The sequence below is a fragment of the Ursus americanus genome, chromosome 7 (assembly GCF_024610735.1).
Source record: "Ursus americanus isolate L20-20 chromosome 7, mUrsAme1.1.p, whole genome shotgun sequence".
Taxonomy (NCBI): domain Eukaryota; kingdom Metazoa; phylum Chordata; class Mammalia; order Carnivora; family Ursidae; genus Ursus; species Ursus americanus.
In genome coordinates, this window is record NC_142133.1 from 8,227,154 (window position 1) to 8,254,214 (window position 27,061).

The 27,061-nt window shown below is 45.2% G+C and overlaps 1 protein-coding gene across 1 annotated transcript in view; it reads right to left on the minus strand.

Annotated features, from left to right (window-relative positions):
- The window catches only part of IL1R2 (interleukin 1 receptor type 2), a 33,816-nt gene extending 8,110 nt beyond the window's left edge, over positions 1-25,706 (minus strand). Inside the window, exons 1-5 of the mRNA XM_045771813.2 lie at positions 25,537-25,706; positions 9,812-9,939; positions 8,990-9,251; positions 3,576-3,756; positions 490-664 (exon numbers count right to left, since the gene is read on the minus strand). Of these exons, the coding sequence (XP_045627769.1) occupies positions 490-664; positions 3,576-3,756; positions 8,990-9,251; positions 9,812-9,939; positions 25,537-25,550 (760 nt within the window). The 5' untranslated portion in view covers positions 25,551-25,706. The remainder of the gene's footprint in view (positions 1-489; positions 665-3,575; positions 3,757-8,989; positions 9,252-9,811; positions 9,940-25,536) is intronic.
- Between the last annotated feature and the right edge of the window lie 1,355 nt (positions 25,707-27,061).

Here is a 27,061-nt window from a genome sequence, read left to right on the forward strand (position 1 = left end):
GAGAGCACTCACTATTTGAAATTCTGGTTTTAAGGGCCACGTGCCTTGGGGAAGCCCGAGAAAGGGGAATTTCCACTGAATATGCCAATGCATAACCTTCTAATTGAAAAATCCAATAAAATGTTAGTATCCTAGAATTATACATAAAGTTATGGCAACCGTGCTCTGATGGCTGGGCCTGGAGTTGCAAAGCCTTCCGAAGGGACCTTCCACGTTAACCGTTGTTTGGCCCCCTCTGCTGGTGTGTTTTAGCCACACTTGGAACCCTATCAACTACCCAGCGATTCACCTTTCCTCATAAAACCACCCCGCTTTCCATCTTCCAAAACTCCACACACATGTCTTATTAGCCTGATGCTTTAGGCGAGTTGATAGGTCTGTTTTCCTTTCATACCAAAGACATTCAAGGAATTCCGTGTGAACCCTCATTTGTTCTGTGCATGCTTGTAATTGACAGGGTGGGGAGGTCCCTCAGTGGCAAGTACTCACTGTTGACACGTAGTTCGATATTCCTAGTCACGTTGTATGGTATGCCTTCGTGGGTGAATGTCATGGCACAGCTGTAATAACCCGCGTCCTCCACAGACACATTATGGATGAGTAAGCGAGAGGTTCCCCTCACACTTAGAAACTTCTCGTTGTCTTGATCCAAAAGGACAGAATCCTTAAGGGAAAATACTTTTCAGAGTTATGCTATGTACTAATGTCTATCTCAAAAGCTCCATACAAACAGCACCCGTATTATCAATGTTGGACACGCAGCCCAAGAATCGCCCTGGTGTTTACTTGGCGAATGTACTTTGGACATAGCACTAACTGTATTTTTTAACAGAGGGAATTTGTTAACATATAAAACAAAATTGTAGGATTTAACCACAATGTTTATAGCACATTTGTGTAAGCACAACGGGGGGAAAAAAGAAACTATTTCTTATTTGATAAAGTAGGCCATTACCACCTTGGGAAACATGAGGGAAGAGTAGTAGTGTGTCGTCAGGATGACCGTAACATTCAGAAGAAATATTCAGGGGCGCCTGGGTGGCACAGTGGTTAAGCGTCTGCCTTCGGCTCAGGGCGTGATCCCGGCGTTATGGGATCGAGCCCCACATCAGGCTCCTCCACTGGGAGCCTGCTTCTTCCTCTCCCACTCCCCCTGCTTGTGTTCCCTCTCTCGCTGGCTGTCTCTCTCTCTCTGTCAAATAAATAAAATCTTTAAAAAAAAAAAAAAAGGAAAGAAATATTCAGGGTGAAAGTAATATTCAGGAAAAATGAAAAAATGATGTTAGAGTAATGACTTTAAGAATCATTTCAATTTTAGGAGTCAGTAAAGATGGAGAAAAATTTGTAAGAAAAAACGAAGTGTGAGGAACCAGGGCACACGTTCCATATGGACAAAAGATTCTGTGGGTTTTGCACTAAGAGAACCCTCAAGAGCAAGGCCTCCAATAACAGAAAATGTTGAATGGGATTCGAGAAAACATCCCAATGAGCACAAAGTGTTCTCAGGAACCTATCTTTCAAAACCATGATGATCGAAAGCTTGCGACAGTCAAACATAACCTTGAGTCACCTCAGAACCCTGCTCTGAATGGGACCACAGACATAACTGGAATAGTCTGTCAGCTAGTGGCTCATAAGTATCATTTTACAACATATTGAATGAAAAAGAGAGATTTTATTGTTCCTAACATGAGTCCCCAAACATGAGAAAAAGCCAAACCGGTCTCAGCACCCCAGTTCTTCCAAGGCCCCCAAACCTCCAGGGCTCCCCGGCATGGCAGTGGTGTGTGGAGCCTGGCCTCCCGTGCTGGAGTTCTGGCTTCACCATCTACCAGCTGCGACCTTGGGCAAGTGCCTTACGTTTCTGTTTCTCTGTTTCCTAATCTGTAAAGTGGAGAGACTACCAATCCCTACTTGGTTAGGTTATATGCCAGGGAATCTAGAACAGAATTACACACAGCACCTGCTCAGTAATGATTAGCATTGGTATCCTGTATGTATCTTCTGGCTATAACACCAGTCAACTGGTTGACCTTTCCTTTATTAAAGGATTAATTTCTATCAAATTTTAAACAAGTAACTGTACTTTTCAGTATCAACCTATGGTCTGTGTACATCAGGGGTTGGCAAATTTTTCCTGTAAAGGACCAGACAGTAACCATTTCAGGCCTACAGTCCATATGGCCTCTGTCTTCTGGTAAGTTTGAAGAGCTGCTCAACTTGGCCCTTGCAGTATGAGACTACAGAAACGGTGTGGACATGCCCTAGTAAAACTGTACTTATGGGCCCTGAAATTTGAATTTTATATCTTTTTCACATATCATGAAATACTAGTCTTCTTTTAATTTCTTTTTAAGATTTTATTTATTTATTTACTGAACAGAGAGAGCACAACAGAGGAAGCAAAAGGCAGAGGGAGAGGGAGAGGCAGACTTTCTGCTGAGAGGGGAGCCTGATGTGGGGCTCAATCCCAGGACCCTGTGGGGCTCAATCCCAGGACCCCAGGATCATGACCTGAGCCAAAAGCAGATGTTTAACCGACTGAGCCATCCAGGTGCCCCTAATTTTTTTTAAAGATTTATTTATTTATTTTAGAGAGAGGGAGAGAGAGAGAACAAGCATGTGCTCAGTGGGGAGGGGCAGAGAGAGAGAGAACCTTCAAGCAGACTCCCTGCTGAGCACGGAGCCCAACATGGACCTCGATCTCGTGACCCATGAGATCATAACCTGAGCCAAGGGGCGCCTGGGTAGCGCAGTCGTTAAAGCGTCTGCCTTCGGCTCAGGGCGTGATCCCGGCGTTCCGGGATCGAGTCCCACATCGGGCTCCTCTGCTGGGAGCCTGCTTCTTCCTCTCTCACTCGCCTGCTGTGTTCCCTCTCTCGCTGGCCATCTCTCTGTCACATAAATAAATAAAATCTTTAAAAAAATAAAAAATAAAAAATAAAAAATAAATAACCTGAGCCAAAACCAAGAGTTAGATGCTTAACCGACTGAGCCACCCAAGTGCCCCTCTTTTAATTTTTTCTAACCATTTAAAAAAGTGAAAACTATCCTAAGCTGTCGGGCAGGTCAATGTGGCTACTGGTTATAGCTGTAGTTTGCCCACAACCGCTCTACCCAAGTGATCTCTGATAGTATTTATTCAACCAGTCAAGAAAACAAATTGTTTATATTTGTTCCTTTAACCCCAAAGTCAGTTATCGTGTGCTTTAAAAAACTTCATTAATATGTGTACACAGTTGTTAACTAAACCAATAGTTTTCTCTACATTTCTTTTTTTCTACATTTCTATAGACAAACGACAGTACAAAAAGCTATTTTCTTCAGCTGTCACTTACTCTGCATTCATTTTCTATTCTGGCTTCTCGAAATTCTACCCTGAGGACCCTTACCCAAGCCACACAAAGATGAATAGAACATATTAATCCCTCCCCTTTTTAAAATAACTAGTTGCAAACAACAACAAAACCCAGAAATAGAAAAGTGAATGTGTTGCCTTCAGAATGGGTATTTTATATCTTTCCTGTGGCTAGTAAAACACATTTTAATTAAAGTAGCAATTTTTAAAGATGTACCTTGTACCACTGAATCTTCATGTCCATTTTGTTATGGGTGAATTCACTCAGCTCAGGGCAAACTAAGGACCCAGAGGTTGACAAGGTTAGAATTTGCGGGTACGATATGAAAGGCAGGGAAGCTTCTGTCTTCTCGAAAACCCGGAGCTCAACGGACATTTCATCACAGTAAGAAGCATTTCTGAAGTCAAGGGAAAAAAGCATAATAAATGACAAGGCAAAAATAACAGCAACGCTAAATGAAATTGAGAATAATTTCCCCAATCCCATTAAATTCTGGAAATCATTTATCAACTGAAGTCAAATTTCAGAAGTCTGTGGAGAACTTTGAGTAAGATTTCTAAAATATTTTTGCAATACTGCACGGGGGCGGGGGGAATGAACTTGGCAAGTTTGTTTTTAATTTGGGGGTTTTTTTGGTTCACCTAACTGTAACCTCAATATCATAATTCTATCAAGACCTTAGAACTGGGGAAAGGGCAGAGGCAAAACATTGATAGAAACATGGGGAAAAAACAGAAACACATAAAAATATAGTTAAGTCAGCTAAGTAAGTTTCTGGCTACATAATCAACAGCGACCATGAGAATGTGTGCTGTATAAGGAGGGACAGGAGGGGGGAGCCTGCACTGCAAAAGGTAAAACAGTCTATATCTAAAAAAGGAACAAAATTCAAAAAATGTACGTGAGAGAAGTAAGTGATAAAAGCTTGCTACCTGAAAGTACAAAGAATTCATTCAAATAGTTCAAGCTAACATCTAATACTATATTTCACGTCTGGTTAAAAAAAGGAAAAAAATGAACAAATATTTTATGCACAAAGAAATGCAGAAAGCTAACTATCACCTCGAAAAATACATCATCTTGCTTTAAGTCAAAGAAACGCAAATGAGGAGAAGTCTAAAGAACAGTGCACACCTGGAAACAGTCATCCTAGCAGCTGGGAGAGGTGCGTGCCCGGCCCTGTACTGGGTGCCCGACATATATTATTTCATTTGTTCTCCAACCCAACGAGGTAGGAATTACCATTATATCATTTTTAGATGAGGAAAGTTAGGTATACAGACATGAAATCACTTCCTCAGGCTGTAGAGCTACTAAGAGGTCAAACCAAGGTTAGAAGCCCAGCAAGAGTCTGGGAAAACCCGTAAATTCGGGCAATATCTCCGGAAACCAAACTTACTACACATATCAAGAGTTCCCAACCTGTTCACATCATTGATCTGGTAATTCCCTGTGGGCAAGACAGTCCGTGAAAGGAGCTCAAGAGACTGATGGGTGGGGGATAACTTGATCGCCACTCACATTCTCCGTGTGGTGTGGCAACCCCCCACGGTGGGGTGGTGGTCATTAGTGCTCTTCACCGAGTATGTCCAGTTCCCCCACCCTGAGCAAATGGTGGGATTACACATCGTGGCCCCACCGTGGGTGGTGCAGTTATACAACTTTTTCTAGTCAATGTTATGTATGTGTGTCTCTTCTACGCCAAAGTTTCCACAGCCAAGCAAGACACTCTAGAGCATATCTCCTTCCAGAACGACAACCAATAACATTTGAGATAATGGCTGCTCCTTCAGTCTGGGTTCCTGACTGTCTGCCAGCCCATCATGGGCTTGGAGGCTTGCTGCATGTGTGATAAATAAGCCTTTGTGGTTTTAAGCCACTGAGATTGGCGGGCTGTTTGATTAAGCAGCGTAACTTGCCCACCCTGGCTAACAGAAAGGCCAAGTGGGTTCTAGATCCGAAGATTATAAAAATCACAGGAACATGGCTGTGTTAATACCTGCCAAAGGGTATTAGGGCAACTGCTGGTGATTCTCACTCTGCTGGAACCCCAATCTTAGAGCTGGAAGAGAATGCTGGGGATCAGCCAGGGAGACCCTCACACATGCTAACAAACCTTGAGCCTGGGATTTCTTCTGGCCCCTCAATCTCAGATCTCTCTTTTTCTACAAGAACAGAAAATAAAGGGGCGCCTGGGTGGCTCAGGTGGTTGAGCATCTGACTCTTGATTTCTGCTCAAGTCGCAATCACAGGGTGGTGAGATCGAGCCCTGCATCGGGCTCTGAGCTCAGCAGCGTGTCTGCTCAAGATTCTCTATCTCCCCCTCTTCCTCTGCCCACCTGGCTCTAAAATAAATAAATCAATCTTTTTTTAAAAAGAATAGAAAATAAAATAAGGGTTATTAGATACAATTTTTTAATAGATTATAAAAACAAACTTTAAGACAAACACGACGCAGTTCACATCTCCCTGATTTTTGCATAGTATCACTTCAGTAGTCAGTAAGTATTGCCTTTGGGAAAGAAAAGGCATTTCCATGTATATATGAACCATCTTCTACGGTGCTTCACATGCTGTGATTTCACAGGACTCTCCTAACAAACCCCTTTACAGAGGAGAAAACTGAGATCCATAAATGCCAAGTAAGAAGACCAAGGTCCTACTGCCTAGAAAATGAGAGGGCTAGAATTCACACTCATACCATTCTAATTCCAAATTCCACTCTTTTCCTACCACACTATAAGTTGTCCTAGTAGTGCTCCTTAAGAAAACATTAGAATTTTCTCCACTAAAAGGAAAAGAAAAGCCATGCATTTGTAGCTATTGTAAAATCAGACATCCACATTTCCCTGATATGGAAATAAGAGACTGCCTACCTGTTTCCTAGGCAGGGTTCACTGACAGGACTGAACACACCCACGCACCCCCTCCAACACACCACACACACACACACACACACACACACACACACACACACACACACCATCTAGGACTGGGGCTGATATTGTCTGAAATTCTCCCATTCACCAGTAATTCCCTTGTGCTATCTTCGATTCTCTTTCTAAATGAAAATACTCATAGGTACAGTTTCTCCTTGAATCAAACAGGTTTATGAGATGTACGGAGACTCTAAAGCTGGCTGGTAGGAGTGGGCAGAGGCCGAGGGCAGGATACAGGCAGCAGCTGAAGAGAAGAGCAGGAGCACCAGTCCCCAGTCTGCCCTACTCCTTGCAGGAGAACTTAGCCAGGCAAGGTGTGAAATCACCCACACTAACTACACCTGCAACCTCCTTCTGCATGAAGCAGCAAGCTTTGCCAAGACCACTGAATGCGGACAGTCTTTTCAACAAAAGGTGTTAGAAGACTGGATGGCCACTTGCAAAAGAATGAAATCGGACCATTACCCTACGCCATGTATAAACTCAAAATGCATCAAAGACCTAAACATAAGAGCTAAAACTATAAAAATTCTTAGATGAAAACACAGGGCAAAGCTTTACAACGTTAGATACAGCAATGATTTCTTGGCTAGGACATCAAAAGCACAGGCCACCAAAGAAAAAATAGATAAATTGAACTTTGTCAAAATTAAAAAACTTTGTGCATCAAAGGACATTATCAAAAGAGTAAAAAGGCAACCCGTGGCATGGAAGAAAATAGTTTTAAATCATATATCTGGGAAGGGATTGATAACCAGAATATATAAAGAGTTCCTACAATTCAAAAACAAATAACTCGATTAAAGAATGGATAAAGAAGATGTGATACACACACACATACACACACACACACACACACACACACACACACACAGAGGAATATTACTCAGCCATAAAAAAGAATGAAATCTTTCCATTTGCAACAACATGGATGGATCTAGATGGAATCACGCTAAGCAAAATAAATCAGCCAGGGAAAGACAAATACGATATGATTTCACTCACAGGTGGAATTTAAGAAACAAAAAGATGAACAAAAAGATTCTTAAATACAGAGAACAAACTGGTGGTTGCCAGAGAGGAGATGGGTGGTGGGATGGGAGCAACAGTTGAAGGGGATTAAGAATATACTCAGTGATGAGCACTGAGAAATGTATAGAGCTGTTGAATCATTATACTCTGCACCTGAAACTAACATAACACTGCATGTTAATTATATTTCATTTTTTAAAAGAAATTTAAAATAATAAGACAACAAAAAAATTTTAAAGTTAAAAATGGGCAAAGGACTTGAATAGAGATTCGGCCAATAAAAGCCACGGAAAAATGCTCAGCACTACTAATCATTAGGGAAATGCAAATCAAAACCATAATAATATATCACTTCACACCCAGTAGGATGGTTATTATCCCTCTCCAAGAAAAACCCAGAAAATAATAAGTGTTGGTGAAGATGTGGAGAAACTGGAACCCATACATGGCTCGTGGGAAGGAAAAATGGAGCAGCCACTGTGGCAAACGATAGGATGGTTCCTCAAAAAATTAAACATAGAATGACTATATGATCACCAATTCTCTCCTGGGTTTTTACCCAAAAGAAGTAAAAGCAGGGACTCAAAGAGATCCTTGTACACCTATGATCAGAGCAGCATTACTCACAATAGCCAAAAGGCAGGTAGATTGTCCACTGACAGATAAATGGTTAACCAAAATATGGTATATTTATGCAATGGAATATTACCCAGTCTTAAAAAGGAAGGAAATTCGGATACACGCTGCAGTATGCATGACCCTGGAAGACACTGTGCTCAGTGAGATAAGCCAGTCACTAAAGGACAAATACTGTCTTACTCCACTCCTATGAGGTATTTAGAGCAGTCAAATTTGCAGAGACAGACAGTAGATGGGGACTGCTGCAAGCTGGGGAGGGGAAGAGGAGTCTGTGGTTAACTGACACAGAGCTGCAGCGTGGGAAGATGAAGAGTTCTGGAGACGGACGCTGGTGACGGTTGCACAATGTGAATGTGCTTACCACATGGAATTGTCATGTAAAAAGGGATAAAATGATAACTTTTATGTTTTTTTAAAAAACCAAAAGGACAAAGAGGAAGGGGGATACGCCCCACATCAGAAGCTGTGGGTTCCAGTCTCAGCTCCACACCCACCACCTGGGAGCACTTTATTAGTGAGCTTGGTCCCCTCACACGTACAGTAAGCAGTTGGATTAACGCTTTCCTACAGTCTCATCCAGTGTTCTACATCAATTTCTTCTGTCCATATGGATGCAGGCATGAACAAAATGGATCAAGTCCCTGTCGACCTAGAGTTTACATTCTAATGGGGTAGACAATGTTAAATATGTAAACACATGTGTGTCAAGTGAGGGAAAATACCAGCAGGGGAAAGAGAGAGAGTGTCAGGAGTACTGGTTTAGGTAAAGTACCTAGGGAAGTCCTCTCTGAACAGGTGACATTTGAGCAAAGACTTCAATGAAGGGAGAGAAAAAGCCATGAAGGCATCTGGGGAAGGCTCTCGGGTAGGAGGTATTCAGGAACAGTGAAGAGGACAAAGGTAGATTGTCACCTATACACTAGATTTTGAAATCCAGGTCATCACTGAAGAATCGTGCAGATGCCCATTCTGGAAGAAGACCCACTCCCTACCCTAGTCCCAGGGGTTGTGGGGGCTTACCTGACAGTGCAGATGTAGGTGCCAGAGTCTTTCTGCAAGGCTGGCAAGATCCAGAGAGCACCATCCTGGATCCACATTCGCTTCTCTTCTTCCCCTGGGATCGTTCCATCAGAATCGTTCTTACGCCATGTCACGTTGACGTGGGGGCTGACAGATGCCCACAACCAGAGCTGCACCTGGGGGCACCTCAGGACCACAGGCTCCCCTTCCACCCTGAAGTCAGTTTTGAAATGCTTGCCAAGAAATTGGCAGTTTTCTGCAGCTACCGAAGGACAAGGAGACCACAGTCAGGCTTTGGGTCCAAAACCTCCTTTGATGGGCACATCTGAAGAAGCCGCGTGCCCCTAACAAGTGGCCTGCACCCTGGGGCCCCATTAACCCCTCCTGTTATAATGACTTCAAAACTCCCGAAAACAACTTTAGGGCTTCTGTCCATTACAATTTAAATTTTGTGGGAAAAGTTACGCTTCACATGGTGACAAAAAATGATTAAATATTTGGGTCGTGTTTTTCACTTGTTGACTCCTTAACATTCAAAGTAGATCTTGGCTCAGTTCAGACAGAAAAAGAGCTTCATTGTGACAAGACATGTGGTTTAAATCCAAAAGTGTTATTTTTTGAGGGCAAAACACCACTTCCTTGGCTCACTCTTTGGCAGGAATAACTGATACCCAGAGCAAGCACCATGCAACAGAGGAGCTGGGCAGGAGAAAGCATCTGTCCCACCTTGCTCTTTGAAAACAACAAACTTCACTAGATAAACCTGCTTTCCCCAGAGAAGCTGCAGGCAAGCCCTCTTCAGCTGAAAGATTCCTTTCTTACCTGTGTGTTCCTCAGGCTGAATGGTGAAGGCTGAAATACTCATTATCAACATGTACAAGATGAACATTGTTTCTGGAAACTTCTGGAGGACAAAGGAGGTAGAGATCTCAGGTCCAGCACTCCGTAGCCTATAGGAGGACATGGAGGGGTCACCAGGAGCCACACACAGCTAAGGAGAGAACACCTTGAAGATGGTCCCAGCAGCAGGTTCTAGAGGCTTCACCTGATGATGAAAACCTTTTTGCCCAGACTTTTTAACAAGAAAACACCAAAGTTTTGGAGTTTCTCCTCAGTAGCTATATTCACTGAGCACGCTAAACATGAAATCCCCAGAGCACTTAGAAGGTGTCTTGGAATAGATGTTCCGAATCCTGTCTCTTTCTCCTGAAGCGTGCCTTAGCATTCCCTGCCCTGGGCTGAGATGCTCTTTCCTCAGCTATGGCCACTGCTCAAGTTATCTCCTCCTTCAGGGCTCTACCCAAGCATCACTCGTGGTGAGGTCTTCCCTGACCTTCCTGTGTAAAACTGCACCACCCTTCGGCCTCAATGCTCCACATTTCTCTTTCCTGCTCTATTGCTCTCTACGACATTCATCATCAACCGTGTATCCTTCCTCTGGAATGCCAGCTCATGGGCTCAAAGATCCTACTTTATTTTATTCACAGCTGTATCCCTAACTTCTATTTGTTGAATGAATGAATGAATGAATGAGTGAGTGAATTAATCACTAGAAGTCAAAAGGTCCTCCTATTTTACTTGTTGGAGAACTTTTCCTATTGTCTTTATGGATTAGCTCTGACTTTACGTACAAGTCCAACATACACTGACGGATTACCTATAACCCTAACTCTCTGGTGTAGAGCATCCCGGGGCGGGGGGAGCAAAATAAGGTCCAAACAGTGTTTAACTTACACAAGTTTATGAAGCACTCCTAGCCACATACCTCCCCGAGACCAGAGCCGCAGGTGCCCTCTGTACCCCCCTGCATTTCTCACACCATATCGTAAGTACCTGTTGTATTAGCTCACCGATGCCACAACAATCTGCCAGCAAGCCACCGCAACACTGAAATGTGTAAAACAATTGCCATGGCGATCAGGCCAATGGGGTAAAACGATTCTGGCTCTCAAGTCTGTGGATCGGATGGGGGTTGGCTGACCTAGATCAGGCTGGGTTAGGCTTGGCTCCAGGCTTTTGGTGGGGTCTAAGTCGGCTCCATGTGTCCCTCATCCTCCCTGAACCTATGACTGCCTGGGAGAGGATCCTCCTCTGTGCTGTGGCAAAAACGCAAGCAATGTGGGCAAGAGCACTCCACGCCCTGCCCAGAACGAGCTCGCTCCGGTCTGCCCCACATTCCATTGGCCAAAGCAAGTCCCGTGCCAGAGCTGCCATCAGTAGGGCGGGGAAATTACCCCCACCTCTGGGGGAGGAGTTCCAAGTTAGGCCCGAGAGGAAACACGTGGGAACAACCAAGACACTTACCATGCCTGTTTCTCGTCTGGCTCCCCAAGGGTGGAGACAGCCTTGAGAACAGAGGCCTGGTCTTATTCATAGCCCTAAAGGCCTACAAGATATCCAGTTCCAGAAAATACCAGGGAATATTTATGATCAGAAACCTAGCAGAGATTTGGTAGTGATGAGTGAGTCCAGGAAAAAAAAAGAAAAAAAATTCCCTCCCACCACCCCTCCCCAATTTCCGTAAAATTTAACTTGTTCCCTGTTCCTGGAACAGATATCATTCTGAATGTCTCAAAGTAAACCCAACGGCCGTTAAGTAGCCAGGGCAGGGTTGGCAAACTGAGGAAGTAGCCCTTGCATGCTAGACACCCTCGCTCATTAGAAGCCATGTGCTCAGAGCTGCAGTCTGAACGCCCCCTCTGATGATGAGGAGCCGGAGTGGGTAGTGAATGACCTGAGATTTTCCCCTTAGCTGGCTGTCTGCCCCGGAGCTGTTTCCCCTAAACTCGTCCTGCTTCTGCACGGTCCTGTCATTCACACGTTTCTGAAACACAAATACTTCCTGTAACTTTAACCACTAACCCCAGCCTCAGGTTAACCAGGCCACTTGATTAGCATAAACGTCACATCAACTTTGACCAAGTTGCTTGTCCTCTGCACCCGCATTAGCGTCTCATGTCCCCAACTGTACTGGTCCCAGCCAGACTCACTGGTTCTCTAGAAAGAATATGAAAGAAGTTGAAATCAAATACACATTTATAACCAAAACCACAGATCCGAATAAGTGAATGAAGTCAAGGATGGTGACACAGGGACACGTGCAATAGTGACAGCTACGGAGCTGAACACTGAGCATCTATTCTCTCATTTTACCCCCATCATGTGAATATCATGCCAATTTGACAGATCATTTAATAGATGAGATTAAGGAGGTTATGTAGCTTGACTAATATCTTAACAGTCAGTAAGCAGGGATTAAAGTTTAAACCAAGGACTTACTGATTCCAAAGCCCTTACTCTTCAAAAATATAGTTTCGATGACAGATGCTGCTAGTTTCCCCTCTAATATCCATCCTCCCTGCTTCCCCAATTATAGAACCCCTGACTCACCGTGACACATCACTAGACCACACAAAGACTACATTTCCCATCCTCCCTTGCAACTAAAAGTGGCCACATGACAGAATTAAGGCCAATAAAACATAGGTGGAAAAGTAGGCTTCTCCTGGGAAGTTGACTTAAAAGTCTCCTCAAAAGACTTCACAGTCTCCACTGCTCTTCCTTTCTGCTGGCACAGTATGGATGTGGTGGGTGGATTGCAGCCACCATGTTGGGCCACAAGGCGCATGCCACTTGCTTACAGCCCTGGGACAACAAGACAGGAGCATGAGTCCTTGGTGTCTTGGCTTCCTGGAACTGCTCTCCCACCCTAGACTTTTTTTTTTTTTTTTTTACATGTTTAGGCTTCCTGCCATACACAGCCAAAACCTAATCCCAATATGCAAACTTTCCAAATTTTGAAAAGGACCCCAGGGGAAGGAGCCCTTCCAGGTAGGGTTGTCACCAGTCCTCTTTCTGATACTCAACAGTTTCAAACAGTTTCTGCAGATTGACCTAAGAAGTCATTTCAACTCAAAGGCAGGGGGAGCTGAGCAGCCTCCCTTCGGACGGGAGCACCCCCAAGTCAGGTGCAGGCTTAGCCTTGAATTATGTGGTTTGTAACCAAGTTTAAAATTATTTTTATGTCAGAAAGTCAGGCTGTGTCCATCCCAGGGTAGTTGTTAGCTGAGGCTTCACGGAGCTACAGAGCAGAAAGGGTCCTAGAGAAATCTAGGCCCCTCGATTTCCTTTTCAGGTGTTTCAGGTGTTCAAAGCGCCTTGGACATTAACCCTCTTCTCAAAATCACAGGTGTGGGTCAGGGTGAGAAGTAGAGGTGTTTCAACAAGGACCCTGTTCCAGTGGAACGAAATCCTAAAATGTTGTCCTCCTCAAGCAATGCCCATTCCCCATCAACCCTCAGCCCTCCTCCAACCCCACCCCTCAGGGACCCCTGCAGCCAAGGGAATCGTGTTGGTTTCCCTCCAACTGTGTTGGCAAAACAGCTGCTTTACTGTGACCTCTTCAGGAAGTGGCTTCAGGCAATTAAACCACAAACACAGAGTAGTGATCATTTTTAATAATCAGAACCCCAGGAAAAGGCTGGAACCAAAATTGCCATCGTGTGGGAAGTAGTAAGTCTTTGGCAGGCTCAAAAGAAAAAGAAGTCATTCGGCAGAGGTTTGCAGCAAAACATTCCTCTCCTGCCCTACTTTCTTTCAATGTATCTTTAAATTAGAGACAATTTGAAATTTCTGCTTGCATCTGAGTTGACCTTCCTACTGAAAGAAAGAAATTTTAAAGGCAGCTGGTTCCAAGAATATGAGTGACTTTTCTTTTCTTTTTTTGTAGTCATACACCTAGTGTTTGAAAACAGAGGAATGAGACGAAAAGCAGGGCCGGGCAGAAGGAAATAACCAACAATGTGTAAGGAGTTCAAGAAGGAGAAAGAACACAGTAAGGTGGGAAGAACTGTTGGCACCACACAGAGCCCAGCTCCCTGGGCTCAGTCTCCTGATCACGGACGGTACGTATAGCCTAAGAGTGTGTAGCTGTTTGCTTCACCTTCTCATTGAATTTTGAAAAGTTCCATTAGACTAGAAAGGTGAGAGAATGGTATAACACCAGTACGTACTTCACCTTGATTCACCAATTGTTAACATTTTGTGTTATTCCCTTTCTCTCTCTCTCTCCCTCCACACACACACACGCGCACACACACACACGCGCGCACACACACACACACGCACATATATAAACATATTTTTCCCCTGAACACAGGAAAGTTGCAGACATCCTCAAACTTCACCCCTAAAGACTTTAGAATGCACGGAGGAACACGTTTTTCAGCAGACTAAGAACAAATTGGTAAGTGATAGAATGATAGCTCCAGAGATAAATCTTCAGGCATTTAAAGTGATTCAACATCTTACTCTATAGTATATTTTAATATATCTCTTAATTCACTGAGATTAAACGTATCTTTATTTCTATTTTCACCTTGTTACCGGAAGTTTGTAGGCAGCTGTCCATCTGAGTCAGGAGGTCTAGTCATCCAAAAAAGCAAACCAAAGGTGACAGATCTTGAATATTAATGAAGTCAAATAGTTATCAGGCCTGACGCATACCATTCGTCACCTCCAGTTTGTAAAATAAATCCCTAAAAACCGACACGTGTTGTGGCAAGCATATGTTATAAAACCTTTTGACACCCATGGGAAAATAAATATTTGCATCAAAGTGAAGCTTGGAAATTTTTTAAAATTCAAAGCAGAAGCAAAATAAGAAGTATTTTGAACTCAGTCTCTGGAAAGCACAGGATATGAAGAATTTGGGGAATAAGGAAATATAAATAAATAATATCATATAATATAAATAAATATAAATAAATAAATAGTGCCTCTCTGACACTAGAGGCAGAGAAATATAAGACCAGGTTTAAGGCAGCTTTTTTGAAAATATACTGGCACAAAGAAGAACCCTTGATGGATTGTCCACAGATTATTTTTGGTTCTACAGAAAAGAGAGAGGCTAGTTTCCCCAACACACACACACACACACACACACACACACACACACACACAACATACACACATGCACCCACAATTGAGGAATTCAGTGCAGTATGGTGGGACTGTTTCTGGTCTGCATGGCCGTGTCAGAATGAGAACACCTCAATGTCCTTGACCCTGGTGGGGTCTGGGGAGACAGGATTGTTTCCTGAGAGCCATGGCACAGGAAGACCCATCTTTAGGCCATGATGGGCTCATTCTCAAGGGGAAAACTTAGAGAAGCTAAGACTTGGCTCCATTAAGGGCTACAGGCTCTCTTGTGTTTTACTTTCTGCCAACAAGTATCCCTTCTCTCTAAAAGTGCTTTTCCAGTCAAACCTTTGGGACTTGGCCAATTTCTGCCCCAAAACACATTGACAAAGAGATACGGTAAATCAACCCAACTCATCTCCCCACTCATTCGAATCCTCTGTTCACACTTTGCATTCCCAGTAAGGCTGAATCATCCAGAGCCCCCAGCAGACTGGCCCATCAACCAAAGACACTTTCTTTACCTTCTTCCTGCATCAGGCCCTCTAGAAGCCTAGCCCCCCCACAAGGCCACTCCTCTAGCTCAGAGTAATTGCCATCCTCCTGCAAAATGGTTGATGTGGAAGCTCCAGCCATGAGGACCTTGGCACCCACGGTATGAATCCACCAGGCTTCAAGTCCTCCCAGCCTGATACTTGCGTAAGAGGAATTTTCTGCTCTGAGCAATTCCAGAGGACAAAACTAATGAGCCTGGTAGAGTGCATCATCCCCATTATAAACATGAAGCAATGGAAATAGACTCAGATACATTAAGTAACTTAGCCAAGGCCACAGAGCTAATGCAATGAAAAAGTGGAATGCAAATCTGAGTCAACACAATCTTCAGCCTTGGTACTCCTTCTCTGCTCTGCAGAAGCACCAGAACCCGGAGCTGGAGGGGGCTCCACAAGCCATCAAGCTTAGCAGCCCACCCTAACAGTCTTCCCAAACACAGCATCCTCCGTAGATGGCCAAGCTTACCCCTCAATTACACGGACCCTTCCAGTCTTGGAAAGTACACATGATCAGAAACTTCTGTCAATTCAGAATGCAAATGTGCCTTCCCCTAAGCTCTACTCCTTGGTCACCTTCCACCCCAGGAGGCAGCTCAGAAGTCTAGCTGCATGTCGCAGCAGTCCTGAGAGTTAGGGAGTCTCTACAGTAGAGCACTGTGAAAAGCACATGGACTTGAGAGTCTGATAGAGCAAGCGTGAGTCCTGCCTCCCCTGTGGGCTAGCTGGATGGTTCGGTGCCAGGGGGTAGATCATACTGCCTCTGAGGGCTCAGTCTGCTGATCTGTAAGATGGCTGCAGCCTGGCATGTAGCACGGGAGGGTCAGTTGGCATGTGATATGTACAGAGGTTGGCACAGTGCTGGCAAAGAGAAAGCACTCGACAAGTGGTGGCTCTCGTCAGCATTTTACAGACGCAGACCCCAAAGCTCAGGGTGTGAGTAACTTTCTCAGGAGCACACAACGGACAGAACTGAGGGAGAAGTCAGAGCTTCCACTGTATGCTTTCTTACTAAGTTCTGCTGAAGGTCCATCCCACAGCTGGAGAACATTGGGTATCATAGGCAATAATTTACCTAACACCAGTTACTGTTAGAAAGGTGTTCAACTTTACCTAGTGGAATCAATAAGCCTGAAGCCTAAATCCATATTACAGAAGTGTGTTCCACATGTAAACACGCAGTCATAAATACATGCACACACAGTCAGCGCCTACCATGGCATTCTGATGCTTTCATTCAGACGGACATCTTCATGGTAGAGACTTTAAGCACATAGAGCAGGATTCCTGGAAGCTGGATTCACTCTATCATTAACTAGCTATGTGAGCTTAGGACAGACACTAAGCAATTTACCCAATCTGGGTCACAGTTTCTTCATCTCTCAAGTAAATACAAGGGCTGAGCTGCTGAGAGCTCCCACGTTCCTTCCAGCAGCTATAAGTCCTGCGGTTTCTAAATTCATCTGGAATTTGCACTTAGGCTTCAGCCCTTCAATTTCTTAAGCACCAAGTCAGGGGCCTTAATAGATAACCACCAAATCTCATCAACTCACTTGCATAAGTCCCAAATCCAGCAAATAGCAGAGCCAGGACTCAAGACTTCTTAGTTCTCCTGGGGATGGGAGTTCTAGCTCTGTTGGGCTACCCGCTGGGTAACATTAGCTAGGAACTGGACACTCTGTGCTGGCATGGGACAGGAAGCATACCCTTTAAGCTGAAGGTGGCTTTCAACCTCCTATAATCTGAGTGTATGTAGTAAACGCCTCAGATATTTGAATTATCAGTCATCCAGAAAACTTGTCCTCTGAAATATAACTCGGACAGAGGAAACAAGACAAAAAGACCTGAACAGCTGAAAGAGAGCCAATCAGATCCTGGCACAAAGGCATGGATATTTTACTCACAGAAGAACCTCGGCAGCTCTCTTGCAGAACCTCTTTCTCTGTGTCTATGACTGTTGCCGCTTCTCAGAGTGGCAATTATAGTTTCTAAGGATGGCCACAACAGTATCTCCCATCCTATGTGGTCTTCTGCAATGTGACTGCGCCACTAAGCCATCAAAATGTGGAGTCCAACTCACCTCCGTTGAATGTGGGCCAGCCTGTGACTGGAGTCTAACCAACAGAATGATGCTAGGTGAACGCTTCTACCTGGCATCCTTGGGATGCTTGCTCTGGGGAAATCCAGCCACCATGTAAGCTGTCCAACTACCCTGAGACCACCTCACAGGGGTGGTCACATGTAGGGGGTCTGATTCACAGTTCCAGCTATGTCTGGCCTCACAGGAATCCCCTCAAAGGCACCAGCCATATGAGTAAAGCCATCTTAGACTCCCCAGAAGAGTCTATTCACTCGCCGAGTACCACTGCTTGAATTCAATCAAACCACGTGCAACAGAAGAATCACCTAGCTGAGCCCCTCTCAAATTCATGACCTACAGAATATGTGAGTTATAATAAAATGTTTGCTGTAAGCTGCTAAATTCCGGGGCACTTTGTTATGCAGCAGTCCGCGCCCAGAATGCTTCATCAAAAAGCAGATTAGAAGCAGCAAATTAGAAAGAGGGACTGGGCTGGCAGAAGAGAGCACACAGGGAAGGGAGAGGCAGCTGATGGCCCAATAACACAGGAGACAGAAAGACATTAAGATAGATGCAAGGGGAAAAAAGAAAAGAAAAACATTAAGACAGTGCAAGAATCAAAAAGTATAGCAATCGGAAGCCGTTCGAGCAGACACCAGTGGTCCCCTCCACCTCCCTGTGCCCGACTGAGGGTATCAGGGTGTTACAGCACAAAACACCTGACGTTCATGACAATTTCCCTGAACCACGAAGAACAGTTTAATTTTGCTCAGAAACCTCTTTCTCTAGTTTGGACAATGCATAATGTATGTGATGAGGATAAGAATTTAATTACCTTCCAGTGTATTTCTCTTCTTGCTATTTTCAATTCTTCTGCCGCTATGGCCCAAAGAAAAAGGAAGAGTGAAGTCCTCCTCAGAAAGGAGGGAAGGAAGTGCATGTGACATATTCCTTCCTGGTAGGAAGGGGAAGTAGAAGAAGAGGCTTTGGGGGGCTCCAGGGTTAAAGGAAGGAAACCACAAGAGGAAGTAGGCATATTGGCCCCCTCCTGATTTTGAGTTCAAAACCCAAGTACAAAGACACAGAAGACCTGCTAGGCTGATGGGGAAGAAATCCAGCTATTTCCCTGTGCTTCCCGTGGGGAATAGGAGATAAACTGAGATCTGGGTTAATCTGGGGCTGCCGTGATGAAGGACAAGGTGACCTGGAGCTGGATATTCAGTCCATAAGGAGCACTGCGGCTAAATATGGAAACGTGTCTCCACTAGTTGATAAATATCATTTACTGAAGCCCTGACTCTCTGCCCTCTGCTACCATGCCTTTCCTGGGGCTCCTTAGAGATCCTCATGGTCCAGCAACAGATACTATAGCATCTGTTCTGATTGGTTGGTGCTCATCCCCTGCCGGTTGTCAAATATTTTAAGTATCACCTGCACAAGTGGCCACTGAAGCCAAGGGAGAATGTGGCTGTGGCCAAGACACAGAGAACCTGTGGAGCCAGTGAGGGGTACAGTGGGCCCAAGTTGGCCGTTGTGGTGGCTCTGACCCAGCTGCCAGATCAGACCATGGGTTTTCCCAGCTGCAGACCTCGGCAGTAGATTCAGCAGGACACCCCATGACCAGCCTGGTCCAGGGACATCTCCATGGAAACCAGTGAAGGCCCCAGGCCATCAAGTGTGGCCTGCCACCTTCCCCCTCCCCATCATGCCCTGCGGACATGGCTTCCCTACTGTCAGACTCCTTCCTGGCTAGAAGAAAGCAAAGAAGTGATAAACTCTGAAAGCCCGAGCATTTACCCCCAAAGAGACTGAATAAATCTAAGAGAAGCAGATGTGAGCTAGAAGAGGGAGATGACATGGTACTAGTAGGTTTAATTCCCGTTTCCTAATGAAAAGGGACCTCAAACACCAGATGAGATTCTTATTAGAAAAGTTATGAAAGCTACATTTTTTGGCATCAGTTTGCAGTGAGTATAAATTTCCACCATGCTACATTTATTTTAGAAATATTTCCTTCCAGGAATGCCTGAGTAGCTCAGTTGGTTAAGCATCTGCCTTCTGCTCAGGTCATGATCTCAGGGCCCTGGGATCAAGTCCCACATAGGCTCCCTGCTCAGTGGGGAATTCTGCTTCTCCCTCTGCCTGCTGCTCCCCCTGCTTGTACTGTCTCTCTCTCTCTCTCTCCTTTAAATAAAATCAAGAAAGAAGAAAGAAAGAAAGAAAGAAAGAAAGAAAGAAAGAAAGAAAGAAAGAAAGGAAGGAAGGAAGGAAGGAAGGAAGGAAGGAAGGAAGGAAGGAAGGAAGGAAGGAAGGAGGGAGGGAGGAAGGAAGGGAGAAAGAAAGAAAGAAAGAAAGAAAGAAAGAAAGAAAGAAAGAAAGAAAGAAAGAAGAAAGAAAGAAAGAAAGCGGAAGAAAGAAAAAAAAGAAAGAATTCCTTCCAAAATTAAGATGTCAAAAAAGGGCGGATTTTCTCTTTATGCACTGAAAGATCATCTTCCACTCTCTGGAAAATATGCCCACCCAGAATGGCTTGTCCTCTGAGGGTCACAGAAGGTGGCAACTTTCCCCAACCCTGTGTTCAGCATGTCCATACGAGCAGATAAAAGTCAAGCAAAAACAAACAATTGAAAACCCAAGCAATTTTTATCTCTACTGTGTGGGGAAATCCCTTGCCACAAGAAAGCTCACAACTTAGCTTGATGACAGTCCAGACTTAACTGGGTTTTCCACAGACCCAAAAGTCCCAAGAAGCCCTTCGCCCTCTTCTGTGGCTGGGAGCCAGCGTTCCATTCACACACATATCCCCTCTGGCTACTCTCAGTGTTGCGATGCCCGACCACCGGTGCGAAGAAGAGATCTGTGAAGCTGAACAGTCTGAGAGCCTGCTTCCTCTCCTGCCACTCCAACCTAACTGAGCAACATGCCATGGCTGACAGACTCATACTCCCCAATATCTGGTACTTTTCTACTTTGGGGTACACACAGGATTCCATGTCTCTGTACCTTGAAGTTAGGCACAGCCACATGACTGGTTATAGCCATGAAAAGTAAGTGGGAAAGACATGGGTCACTTCCAAGCTATGCATTTCATTTCTGGTGCCCTACCCTGCAGCACCCTTTTCTCTGAGCCCTTGTTTATTGAGGGTGGCCACACAGGATGATCAAGTCATCCTCACAGGAGGCCGAGGTCTACTTCCATCCACGGATCCACTCTGCTGTGTCTCCATGTCTGTTTCTCCTTCTGTTAAGTAAGAGAAACACCTATTTCCCACCCCAGCACCCATGTCAAAACAATCCAACAGACGGTGTCCATGAGTTCTCTTTTGAAAATGTCCTCAAGTGGCTAAGACGAGCTGTCATGGTCGGACACAGCTGACCAATGACAATGATACAGTATGAACAAGAGAAACTAGTATTGTATTAAGCTATTGAGATGTTTTAGGTTATCTATATCCTGGACTGATATGCACAGTGATCAAGGAGAAGAATTAGGGCATCATATTCTTTTTCTATCGCTATGTAGAAATCCCACACACTCAGTGACTTAAAATAACACCCATTCATTCATTCGTCGCAGTGCCGTGGGTCGGATGCCTGGTCTCAGCTTGGATGAAGTCTCTGCTGAGGGTGTAACAGACTATCAAAGCCCAAGGTTCTGTTCCATGTGCCTGTTGGCAGAAGTCAGTTCCTTGTGATTGTATAAACTGGGGTCCCCACTTTCTTGCTGTCAGCCAAGGACACTCTCAGCAGCTGGAGGTCGCCCACCGTTTCCTGCCCTGTGGCCATTTCCACAACAAGACAGTTTGTTTTTTCGAGGCCAATAGAGCAACATCAGATGTTGTTCACATCTCTCTGACCTCTTGACTCTGACCTCTAGACCTTTTTTTTAAAGAGCCCACCTGGTTGTGTCAAGCATGCTCTTCCTTTTGATTAACTTCAGGTCAACTTGTCAGGGTCCTAAATCATACCTGCGAAATTCCTTTTCCTTTGTGGTATAAGGTAAACCTACTCATGAGAGTGATATCCCATCACATTCATATATTACACTCTCATTCGGGGGAGGGGAAATTATACAAGGACATGGGTCAGTGGGGGTCATCTAGAATTCTGCCTACCACAGATATTAAAAAAAAACATTCTGATGAATATTAGCTCTAGAAAATCCAGGACCCATTCAACTCTTTACATTCACTTCTTCCTTGCTCCCAGGTTAGAAAACCTTGGCCCAAGTATTCTTGCTACTCAAAGTGTGGTCCGTGGACCAGCAGCATCACTTGTGAAGAAATGCAAAATCTCAGGCTCCACCTGAGATTTAGGCACTGGAATTATGGGCATATCAACAAGACTTCTGGGAATTGAGAGGCACTGGTTTTTAGATTGGCTTATAAAGTAGGCAGATAGGCATCTATGGATGAGAGCGGTGATTACATTAAATCCCTGTGTCCTGATCACCGCAACCCTTCAGAGTGGTATCTGAAATTTTGCTGCCAGCATCGTATAATCTGATGATGATGGTATTGAAGATGGTGATGCTAGCTAACATTTAGTGAACATCACTAAATGCCAGGCAGCAGGCAAAGTTTTCCTTGAATTTCCCCAACATTGAGTGAATGACATATTATTATTTTCATTTTACAGATGAAGACATTGGGCCTTACAGGAGTTAAATAACTCCTCTAAGGAAATACAAATAAAAGTGGGGGGGGGCAGGATTTGCCCCTTATCCCTTTCACTCAGGGGTATGTGATCATATTGTCAGAAGCTGTCAAAGCCAGTCTGCAAATCACGAACTGGGATCTGGGCCAATTCAGCTTGTGAGTATGCATGATTCAGCCAGAATGTTGATGTTCATCTTCACTCAATGTCTCTCCCAAGAGACGAGCTTATTCCAGTTGGCCACTGGCCTTATCACTCAGCCTCACAGATTTGACTTACTACCTGGCCCCCGAGTATACTCGAGTTTGAAATCCCCAGTGAAGTCCATGTATTCTTAAATTTCCCCTTGACGTTTCATGAAAACTTTGGGTGGTATGAATACTTTCCAGAGATCCTTAACAACAGCAGAGAACCTCTGCTCCCTACCCCATCCCTGTCATCTGATGAGTGGAACTAACATCCAGAAGCTAAATTATATGTCTAAGTCGCAGAGCAAGATAACTGGTTTTAAGTTAGACTCTTTTGGCCCACAATCAAATGCCACAATCACTCACCCCCTTGTGTTTAGGAAATTATTTATGCTTAATATGAAATAGGGGTTCTTAACCAAAGTATGTTTCAGAAACATTTGTAGGGAGTTTAATATGGATTTTCAGACTTCGTTTGCACTACTGGTGAGTAAAATGCCCATTTATCTGAAACTCATTGGATAAATTACAGGTTCGGAACACAGGGTCTGAAGGAGGAAAGGAGGAGTCCCTGAATAGTTAGTAAAAGGTGGGACAGTAAGGAGTGTAAGAGATGGAACAGTGCGGTGGATCTCAGCCTTGGTTACACATCAGAACTGCCTAGAAGGCTTTAAACACTATGAATGCCCAGGTCCCAGGCCCCAAAATTAATGGTACGGGGATTTTTAGAGCTCCCCAGGTGATGGTAACACTTGGCCAGGGCTGAGAACCACTGGAGCAGGGACTCTGAGATGCTGGAGGATCAACAGGTCCATCACTGCTTCTCTTATGGCCCCACTGGGTTTGCCCCATCGGCCGGCCACAGAAGCTTCCATAGTCCCTTCATCTGTTTGCTGCCCTTTGCCATCCCCTTCCCCTCCTAGGTTAAGCGGTGTTCCTTCGTGAGTGGAGAACAAAACTGAGAGGAGCCTGAGGTCGAGTTCCCGAAACTGAGATACTTACTTGCCTGCTTATGCCTGTTGGTCCATCTGTTAGATAGCACTCTTCCACTTAAGACCTCCAGCCTCTAGCACTCATGTCAAACCCATCAGGTCTCTGTAAGTTCTGTTTGAAAATGGCCTCAAAAGGTTCTTGTCCTGAAACAACTTCCTGGTCAGTTTGCCACTGGATGTAAAACCTCTTGTTATCACCTAAGCAAGTGGTTCTCAAAGTGTGGTTCCCGGACCAGCAGCATCAGCACCACCTGGGAACTTCTTAGAGATGCAAGTCCTCGGACACCCTGCACACAAGTACTGAATCAGAAATCTGAGTGGATCCAGCAGTCTGTGCTTACCAAGCCTCAGGGGTGCTAATGCACCCTCAAGTTTGAAAAGCACTGGCCAAAGCCACTGTCATCACCATGTGCCCCCATCCAGACAGCTTGTGATGGCAACAGAAAAAGACAACTCGAACCCATACAACTCACACTTTGTCCATTGTGTTTTCATGTGACACTGACTCTGTTAACCCTGGGGAGGGGAGGAGGGATGGGGTCTGAGGGTCTTGATCACACAGGGGATTGTTGTGTAACAGCTGGGGTGTGAACTCCAGAGGGAGCCAGAAGGTTGAGGGGACACCTGCTGGTAGGACTTGGGAGGTGCTCCCAGGCAGCTGGGAACAAATGGGGCAGAGACTGTCCTCCCAGCTCCTCTGACCCTATCCAAGCCTCCTGCTGGCCTTTTAGGATAACCAAAGAGGCTAAAACACAGAAAATGCAATGGAACCGAACAAAACTAATGAGATGTGAGAGAAGATGCTCTTTCTGTTGTTCGTGTGGCAATCACACCAAGCCGGTGGGAAGGAAACTACTGCCCTCCTGGAATGGCAGAGCTCAGAGAGACAGGGAAGGGCAAGAGTGAGCTTGGTGCAGTGGGGTGAACTGCAGAGGGAAGCCGGCAGCATCTCACCGCAGACCCCCGAGCAACTACGAGGAACTTGCAAGGTCAAGTCACTCAACTGCCTAATTACAGAAGAGGAAACCCGGACAGAGGCCAGCCTTGACCCGGATCACAGCACGTCAGTGGCAGAGCTGGGGGACACAAGGTAGGGGGCTCCTGAGGGAGCTGGGTTCCCACAAGGAGCAAAGGCCTTCCAACGGGAGGGATTCAAGAGAGAGAGTGCCGAAGAGTGAGAGCCAACGTTTCGGCCGCACCCACGGTGTGCCAGGCGACTCCAAGTGCCTTATATGATACATACTCTTTTACTTTTCCCACCACCTTATGATCCTCCCCATCGAGTTCACTATTTACAGACGGGGGACACTGAGGCACTGAGAGGTTAAAAATAAATTGTGCAATTTATTTAATTATAATTGAGGATAAAAAGCAACTTTATTTTTAAAAATTGTACCCAGTGTTCTTATTTCACAAGAACAAAGCAAGGGATAAAGGTAAGCTTAATGCTTCCTGGCTATCGATTACTGGCCAGCAGCTGGCCTCTGGGTAGGCGATCTCTATTCAAGTGGTACCCCTTACTCACTAGAGTATAGAATTTTTTAAAGACAGTTATGATACAGACACACGTGTGACATCATACAGCTAGGAAGAGGCAAAGTCAGAACTTGAACACAGACCCTTTAGCCCCATGACTCACACTTCACCACCACGATCTGCTCGCTACTCTTCTAAGACAACCCGGAGCACTGGCACTCAGCAAGCTCCGAAAGCTCGAGTGTTAGAAAAGTTACACCTACTTTTCAAAAGAAAACATGCCATACTAGAAAACCCCCTGACCTTCCAAGGAAGAAAGCCTCTAAATTCAGCGTAAGCCTCACAGGCACAGCCTCCCCCGAGGTGACCTCTCTGCACAGCATTTTTGCCTGTTGCTTCAAATCATGGAAGATCCTCAGAAATCCTCAGATCCAGCCCTTTTTTGACAGAGACACTAAAGCCCTAGAAAGTCAGGGGCACCTTCCTACAAGCAAAGGTTGCAGAGATGAGGAATGTCACCCACAGAAGGCACCCAAGGTCCAGAGACATCAGGAAAGTCACCTGAAGTTCCATCCTAAAATGGAACCCAAGCGTCCTGACCCCCCAGATTTCTCTCTCTCCCCCTCATTCTGTCATCCCCTCTCTCATTCTCTCTCCCTCTCTCTCTCTCTCAAAAGCCTCTTACCTGCAGCCCTGCATTCTTTGACCTTGTTGCTTCTCGCCTGGGGAAAGCTGCCAGGCCCGACTTTTACCTTCAGTGGAAACTCGGCAGTCCAGGCAGGGATTTATATCCCCGTCCTCCAGGGATTTCCTAATAGGGCTTGTGTCACTCTCTCTGACTGAGTGGCTGTGGACACACCTTTTCCCTCCTCACAGGGGAGCACCCTCTGGGGGACGGCACTGGGTGCGTGATCACTCAGATGGGGAAGTGGCCAAGGAAACTGTGCGTAAATTTCCCTATTTTTTTGTGACTCGCTAAAACTTGCGTACTTCCAGCTAAGAGGTGGTTTTAAAGTGATGTCTATTTTGCTGGCCATGGCCCCATCAAAAAGAAAAGGAGGTCTTCGGGTCTTTAGCCAGTGGGATGGTTGATGTTTGCCCCCATGGAACATCCCTTCTGGGATAGAAGGGAAGTTAAGCTTTTGAGTCCCCTGGTTCCCAGTCTTATATGATGTTTAATTGTTAAGTGAAGGAAGGGCGTGACTTTCTAAGTCTTTATTACCACTTGTGGAATTTGCCAAACTGAAGAGTTTGTCCTCTGGAAATGGAAATTCGGGCCTAAGTCATGTCTGTACAAAACAAAGGTCTCCTAACTCCCCCTAACAGGCCCAGAGGTTGTGTTAATGGCTCCTCTTCCCCCTCACCAGTCACCAGGCTGTGAGGCATTAGAGAGGAGGGAGCCAAGGGGCGTGAGCCTGGCCCGCAGTTGCTGCAGGAGCTTGCCCAGAGCCCATTGGGACCCCGTGAAGTCCTCAGACGCACAGACCCAAGGTCAGCCCTCCCCCTACCAGATTCAAGGCCCCTGCTGTCCACCCGGACAGGCTTTCACGACCCCCCAGGTCCAGCGCCCTCCTTGATATGAACAGAGAGCCACGTGGGAGAGGATGAGAACTTGGCCAGGACCAAGGCATGGGACCCGGACATCCCCATGTCCTCTGGTTGGGCCAAGTTGCATAGTGTAGGCAGAAGTGTAATATGGATCCCCCTGTTGGTGGATGGAGAAGAACACTTACCCAAATGTCCTTTAAAATCCATGTTGCTAACCTTAATGACACTTTCCATCTAATTGACTCAGATACTGGGGTTCTTACAGGTGAAAAGGCAGACAGAGAAATGTTTAGAGACAAGTCTTAGGACCTTCATATCCAGAACAAATGTCTCAAATTTAAAAGGGCCTATGGGCTCTAGCTTTATCCTTTGCTAACAAGGAAGAGAGCTCCCAGGGAATCACAGCTCAGATCGGGTAAACAAAATCTGAGAAAAATACAATGTTGGACCTGGTTGGAAACTTAGAGGTGGTTGCAAATTGAGATCCAGGCACTTAGGGGGACCACAGGTGAGTAAGCTGTATTAACTTTGTGATGGAAGCTGTAATACCCCCAAAATGGAGTTTGTTGGCCAAAGGGTAAATGTTACACTGTATCCATGTTTATTCTTTCTCCAAGGACCACTTGAAGGGGGGGAATATTTGGTTTTGTTCCCAAATTTTT